This window comes from Squalius cephalus (assembly GCF_949319135.1).
Source record: "Squalius cephalus genome assembly, chromosome: 2".
NCBI classification, from domain to species: Eukaryota; Metazoa; Chordata; class Actinopteri; order Cypriniformes; family Leuciscidae; genus Squalius; species Squalius cephalus.
Window position 1 is genome coordinate 26,211,756 of NC_137123.1, and position 7,655 is coordinate 26,219,410.

The 7,655-nt window shown below is 38.0% G+C and overlaps 1 protein-coding gene across 1 annotated transcript; it reads right to left on the bottom strand.

Moving 5' to 3' along the window:
- Positions 1-245: 245 nt before the first annotated feature.
- On the bottom strand, positions 246-3,193 carry lrpap1 (low density lipoprotein receptor-related protein associated protein 1). The gene is made up of 8 exons (XM_079864700.1): positions 2,892-3,193; positions 2,582-2,726; positions 2,296-2,426; positions 2,053-2,173; positions 1,251-1,406; positions 1,078-1,160; positions 826-1,002; positions 246-666 (listed from the first exon to the last, which is right to left on the bottom strand). Exons 1-8 carry the CDS (start codon positions 3,045-3,047, stop codon positions 598-600), a joined length of 1,038 nt encoding a protein of 345 aa, XP_079720826.1. The 5' UTR covers positions 3,048-3,193; the 3' UTR covers positions 246-597.
- Positions 3,194-7,655: the final 4,462 nt, after the last annotated feature.

A 7,655-nucleotide genomic window follows, 5' to 3' on the forward strand; every position in this document is an offset into this window, starting at 1 on the left:
ACTAAAGCACACTTTTTTCCTGATAAAGTTTAGCTGTTAATAGTAATATTAAAGCAAGCCTGTGCACCGTTGTTCATTAAGGGGTTTTATTTTGCAACCTTTAAATCTTAGGATGCTCAGGACTGGGGTATAAAAAATGAGAATTATTAAAATGAATGCTTAAAAAGTTTATAATGAAAACTTTGAGAGCTTTTTCATGTGTGAAAGCTTTATGCCACGCGCATATGTTGTAGAGGAATGTTAAATTATTTTGCACCCACGTTTGTGGGATTTTACACGTGTTTCCGTGCGTGTTTGCTGTCTATTATTAAACTAATTGAGTCACAAACAAATTTTTCCACAATAGAATGTGGATAACATACATAAGCTTGCTGGATAAATCACCTTGTAGTCATTTGCTGTGAAAACATTAAACGGGAAATGAGCAACAAAAGCAGAACTGATCACTACTCACAGTAGCATAAAAATAAAATCATAATTTACCAAATAGTCTAGCTTCGCAATGGAAATGTTAAATTCGTGTACATTATGCCCTACCTTTATAACCCCAGCATATGTGATATGTGACCTATGAAAAATTGTAGCAAACAGAAGTGTTCAGAGTTCATTGTGTTGCAATCCATTTTGGGAAATCTTATTCGTCAAATCCTGCAAGTGTTTCTTCATCTAAAGAAAAAAAAAAAAAAAAGGGAAGAAGAAAAAAAATATATTAGAACAGATTTTAAACCGATAAACAAAAGATTCTGCACAACACTTATATTTTTCTTCATGACTATGAAAAAGCCACATAGGACAATCACCAAAAAATGATCTAGGATACTCTACCTTGTATCCCATTTCTCGTGCTTTCTCAGCAAGAGTGTTGTATTTCTCTTTGTTTCTCATGATATGTTCTTCGTCTCCCAGGGCTTCCACATGCTTCAGTTTCTGATGGGACAGTTCCAGCTGCTCCTGATAGTGCTGGTGCTTCTCCACCTTTGTTTCAAAGTGTTTAAGTTCCTCCTAAATGAGATGAGTAAATTAGCTATGCAGTAATAATATAAAAGATATTCAGTCAATGACATGAGCAAAGCTTACTTTAAGAGAATCGAGTTCGTCTTCACTCAGATTAGATCGTTTTGCCATTTCCCAAAGTTCTATGACTCTTGGCTCCTTAAATTCTGCCATAGACAAAGATAAGAGAGAGCATCAGAAAGTCATGAAGCAATGTATTAATGAGAAACAGATTCAATCTTTGCAAAACTAGCCACCGCTGTCATCACTGTAACCCTCATGGGTGATCTTGCGGAGTCGTTCAAAGCCCTGGTTAAGGTCCCTCATTCTCTGCTTCAGATCTGCATGTTTCTGATGGAGAACATGTTCCTTCACTTCGCCCTCCAGAGGACTTATTACATTCTTATGGATCTCTGATGGAAAGAACAGAAATTCGAAGACGAAAATTCTGAGTATCTGCACAAGAGGTTCAAATTTAAACAGTCCTATTATTAAACTAAATGGGGTGCGTTTCCCAAAAGCAGTGTTAACCAAATATGGTCGCAAGTTCCGTCATTACTAACATAATGGTTACTTAACCATAATGAAAACAAACATAGCAAATTTGTGTGGTTGGAACTACAGCTCTTGACCTGTGATTAGAAGCATAGTTTCTTGTTAGTTTGACATGCAGACTTAAATAGATTGTACTTTTGGGCACAATAAGCAAGCTAACATGCAGTACATTTTGTATCTTTAAATGTATTTAAATATAGATACATTTCATTCTAAATATATTTAAACGTGTCAAAATTGCACATGTGCATAAATCACATGACATCACAGCAATAGCAAACCACAACCATCTAATGATCAATTCACAATGGACTAGATCAAGTCCCGCCCTACGTTTTTTCTTGTTCAAAAAGCCGTTTTACTCAGATATAAGTCACAACAGAGAAGAAAAGACTATCGCAACTCCCTTTTTTCATGTCAAAGATTTTGGATATTCCACTAAACACAATTAGAGATCCTAAATCCTATGAGATATCTTGGCACTAAACGCGACCAAACTCTTACCTTCAGTCCGGCTGACAGTGTCCATGACAATGTTATACTCGTTGATTCTGTCTTTGTGGTGCTTGAATTCTCTCTGAAGGGTCTGGAGTTCCTCGTCAGAGAACTTTCCAGAAGTCTTGGCCTGACGATCAAAGGTTGAAGAGAACATTTAAGCAAAGCTAGTAATAAGTGAACAAGTCTGTAAACCTGCAAATGAGTTACACATTCACACTTTAGTGGTTGTTTTGTCACAACATCAGTTACCTTGTTCCACAGCTTGTCCAACCTTGGGTCATCAAATGTATCTCCCTCTTTAAAATCATGATCTTTCAGTCGGTTGCTGTCCAATGTCCGGGTGTCTTTTTTCCCATCCATTCCATACTTTGCCAGAATAACTGTGCAAAGAAGTTATACATATCATTTTTTCATTAATATGTCTTATGTCCTGTACTAACTTCCAGTTGCAATAAGAAATATGTCAACATATTTTTGTCAAGCCTTTTCATGGTTTTTTTAATGTCATAACCACCAAACAAGAGTCAAAACATACTACTAAAATTGCGTCTGAGCTTGGCTTCTCTCTCTCCATCCTCGTCCAAACCTTCGGCTTTCAGTTTTTTCCACTGAAGTTCATCTTTCTCTTGGATCTTCAAGTCACTGTGCAGTTCTGACAGCCGCACCGGTGCAAGCTGCATCTAAAGCAGAACAGATGATGGGCTGGTGCATTAAAATGCTCAAAAGAGCAGTAATGAAATATTACAATGAGATTTAAAAACAAAAGAAGGACAAACAAAGCATCCGATAACACTGGCAAAAATAATAGATTGTATAGCCTATTTTTAATCTGTCACATCACTTACCCTTAACGCCTTTTCCCAGATCTGATTAAGTTTGGCAATCCTGAATTCCACCTGATTATTGTTTTTATCAGATGCCTTTTGGTCATTCATTTCTTTCGAGTACTTCCCCGCCATTGCTCCAATAACAAACAAAGAAATCAACATTATAAACTGCATTTTCACTCTGACACACAAGAAGCGAATTAGTAAACAAAACGTAAATGTGAAATGTTTTCTAGAGCATCTGTGGCGCTATTCAGGAAGCGCTACTACGAGAATCATACGGCATTCACATGCCTGAACTTCCAGCTTCGCAGTGCATCATGGGTATTGAAGTTTTACATTTCTTAGACATTCGCGCTTTGAAACGAGGATGTCTACTTTTAAAGACTTCAAATCCCACACAGAGCTGCTTTGCTCGTTAACTAGTAACAAGGGGCTTTGAGCAAATGAGATCAAACCACGCACTGGGAATGAACGAAGGGAAGCCCACTTGCAGGCTGCAGCCATATGATGGAATCTACTTATTGAAACCGCACACAAATTAGATTTTAAATCACCACACAGGCATCCCAAAAGTGCAATATTCATTTTTTAATGACTGAGTGTTAGCCCATGTGTTGGACTTCAAATAACATAAAATCCAATACATGGGAAGTGAAATTCAGCCATTATTGTCAGCTCTAACAGGGTTACTAGGTGTGAACACTCTTTTGCAATCTGTTTTGCTCAAGCCTGCTACCTCTATTGCAATTTGTCTCTGCCAATTTTACCAATTAGAATGCAAGAACTTCCAGCTTTCTAATATTGGAGATGATACAATGATTGATATATAGCAAACAAAAGGAAACCAGTTGAGATTCCCCATATAGGCTACTACTAAATGACCGAATCAGGACAATATAAAGTCTGTATCAAATTGTGCCACCAACACTATTGTAGTGTGACATAGCTACAACTCAAAATGAAATCCAATATACATGATATTTAATTACACATTTTTATAACAACAAAGAACACTACTTAATCCGTATTGCTTGGTTAACCCACTTAATGTGACGATAAATGAATTGGACACATTTTTGAAACATCAATCATGTTATAAATTCGTGGAACATACAAGTGTTTCTGAGAGAGAGCTGGAACTTTTTGTCACTTTGGTACTATTTTCACAAGTAGGTATTCAAAACCTTTGGTACAAAAGTGGTACTTCCAACTTGTATCACAGCTATAGTCAATCATTCTTGTTTTCCCATCACATTATTTAAATACACTTACATTATCTAACCAAATTGGCATCCATGAAAAAAATCCATAAAGCCTGTAATATGTAGCTATTCAAGGTTTCATCACCTATAGCTCTCTGAGGGACCTCTTTTACAAATTCCTTGAATGCTTCCTCTTTTTTACAGTCTATGTTGATATATTGCAAATGCATATGATACAGCAAACAATTGAGCTTATGAGATAAATACAGAACAAAGAAATTCCTGTTTGTAATATTTAGTTGGACAATCAAAACATTTGAAAACCACGTACTCATGCAAATAATGCCAAAGTGATTAAAAATGAAGCCTAGATCTGTTAAGGTCATTCACTTATGAAATTGCTGAAAATATATAAAGTGGATTTTGTAATGCTTTTTTCAGGTGCAGAATAAAAAGGCAGTTAAGTGATCGAGGTTGCACCATCTTTGCTCACTGTCAGGCATTCAGACCTTTGATTCTACTTGAATTGACCTTTTAAATGTGCAATGTAGTACAAAATGTCCCTATAAAAAGTACACGAGCTGCATCAGTAAAAGCACTTCATTTGCTAACACTATACATCCACCTGTTGCCAGCCACTGGACACTAAAACTAAAAATTGCTGTTTAATTATCCACTTGATAATTTGATATTGGTTCTATTCTTGAATAATTAATACAACATCCAATTTCAGGATGGTAAAACGAGATTTATGAACTAATTAATGGGTCTGAGACATTTTTTTTTCCCACCCAAACTCCAGTTATTTGTCCTTGGACCCTGTATTAAAATAACATATGAAGAGTTGAAAACCTAAAAGAATTATAAATAAAGATATCACTTCTTGATGTATCTGTATCCCATTAAGTTTTCAGTTATGTGACTGATTTTACACTCAGAGGCCGTAAAATCCTTTCTCCTAGTAGGTTACGCACTGGTGTGCGGGAGTGGCGGGGTTAAAGCCTTTCTCCCAGATCAACAGTTACCTTTCCTTCTTATACCCTGAGCAAAGCATTGTTAAACATGAGTGGAATACCAACACCGAAACCGACCGACAGGAAACCAAAAGATGAGGCAAATGGGTAGTGATCAAGAGGGGGAGAAAAACACTAACATATTCTCCTCAATGCATGTTTAACCAGTAGTACCTAGATTGTACATTAGGATAATTTAATATCTCTATTAAGTTCACTACCATTCATTTCAGTTTATAGGCTGTCAGATGAGACCAAACATGGCATAGTTACATATTAGAACACACTAGTAATTAAACAGTATGTACCTGTGAAGCAGATGTCATTGAGGTGCAAACAACTCTTTCTCTCCCAACAGAACCATCCTGTGCCTGGAGTGTCCCAACAGTCCTCAGTCAGCATATTGATGAAATCCCTTGCACTAGATAGGCATTAGCATACTGTGATGATGAAGGCCATTGTGCCACGTTTATTTCTGATGTATCCCTTTAAAAGGATTTCTGAAATACTACGCCAATAAAGAGTTCTGCCCATATTTGCTCAGCCCTACAGTTGCATGAAAAGAAAACAATAATTCAAAGTAATCCATGACTTGCAATAGTGTGTTTGCCCAGATAATTCTTCATTATCTTTCATGTTGTTCTAATTTGAACACTTTTCTCCCTTAATGTTGTATTTTTTCATGTATAGTATTATTAATGAATACAAGCAAAGAGCACCGAGCAAGAAAACCCTAAAGCGATTCCAATTACATAAAGTTTGATGCTTTTCTCTGTTTTTCAACCTTTAATGTAGTTCAGATTCCATTAACGTGCAGCAGAGATGGTCAAAGGCCTTTGTGTTCTTCTGCCAGAGACGTCTGTGGGCACATCAAGCCTAATGAATACACTCAATCACAGACAACGGGAACAAACATGGTCATTAAGCGAGCAAACATCACATTTAAGGACATTCTCCTCCATCCATTTGTCTTCATTTAAACAGGTCAGGGAGGATTCTTCGGTCAAGTCGTCTACTTCTTATTAAAACATTATGACATAGCTGTAAGAGGTGATGGGGGATCGGCCGCTCTCTCATTCACATAGCAACACACACTAATGACTAATGCTATCTCTCGGTTTTATTCTCCATATCTTTTAGGCAGAATATTCACCCAGGGTTTTTGTCAAGCCATAAATCTTCTGATGCAAACCTTGGGATCTAAACCACAAAGCAGATAAGACGCATGAACATGAATGTGTCATTTTGGAGAACAAATTGACCACTAAATTGTGTTTTGGATGATGGTGTCCTTACCTGGACACCTTAACTATCCAGACATGGTTATGCTGTGCGACCAGCTAGACCAGCACCAAATCAGCTTACACTCTTAAAAATAATGCTTCTTTATTGCCATTGATAGTTCCATGAAAAACTTTTAATATTCATGGAACCTTTCCATTTCACAAAAGGTTCTTCAGATTATTAAAATTAGGTTAGTTCACCCAAAAATGAAAATTCTGTCATCAATTACTCACCCTCAAGTTGTTCCAAACCTGTATGAATGTATTTCTTCTGCTGAACACAAAAGAAGATATTTTGAAGAATGTCGGTAATAATAATAATAATAATAACTTTAATTTATATAGCACCTTTCAAAGAACCCAAGGATGCTTAACAAACAACAAGAGAAAGGGGAGGGGGATAAGAGGAGAGAGGTGAGAAGCCAGGGGAGCTAAAGCCCATAGGCCTCAGTGAAGAGGTGTGTTTTAAGCTGGTTTTTAAAGGTTGTTAGAGAGGAGGCAGAGCGGATGGCATGGGGAAGCTTGTTCCAGAGTGACGGAGCACCAACACAGAAGGCTCTATCACCAAATGTCCGAAGCCTGGACTTAGGGACAGCGAGCAGGTCCTTGTCAGAGGACCGCAGGGACCGTGACTGAGTGTAGGGATGGAGTAGATCAGTAATGTACTGGGGTGCAAGTCCATGGAGAGATTTGTACGTCAGGAGGAGGATTTTATATTTGATCCGGGACTTAACTGGCAGCCAGTGAAGCTTCATCAGGATGGGAGTAATGTGAAGTCCAAGTTTTGTGTGGGTGAGCATCCTAGCCGCAGAGGTCTGTACATACTGGAGTCTGTCAGTAGCCTTGCTGGGAAGACCGAACAGGATACCGTTACAATAGTCAAGCCGGGAGGTAATGAAGGAGTGGATGAGGGTCTCAGCTACAGAGTTGGAGAGGCACTGTCGGAGTCTGGAGATGTTCTTAAGATGGTAAAAGGCAATTTTAATAGTGTTTTTGATGTGTTGTTGGAAGGAGAGAGTGGAGTCCATGATGACGCCCAGGTTGCGTACTTGAGGAGATGCAGAGATTGAGCAGCCATCCACATCCAGTATGATGTCATCAACATTTTTAAGAAGTGACAGCGGGGCAAACACCATGAGTTCTGTTTTGTCTTTGTTCAGTTTGAGAAGGTTACTGTCCAGCCAGTGCTTTATGTCCTTCAGGCAGTTGATAAGTGGCACTGGTGGAAGAGGAGTAGGCTTAGTACTAATGTAGAGCTGGGTGTCATCAGCGTAGCAGTGG

Coding starts and splice junctions, on each gene's coding strand:
- lrpap1 (XM_079864700.1), bottom strand. CDS start 3,047: ATGCAGTTTATAATGTTGATTTCTTTGTTTGTTATTGGAGCAATGGCG. Junction 2,727..2,891: donor TCTGGGAAAAGGCGTTAAGG/GTAAGTGATGTG, acceptor GTTCTGCTTTAG/ATGCAGCTTGCACCGGTGCG. Junction 1,003..1,077: donor ACGAACTCGATTCTCTTAAA/GTAAGCTTTGCT, acceptor CATCTCATTTAG/GAGGAACTTAAACACTTTGA.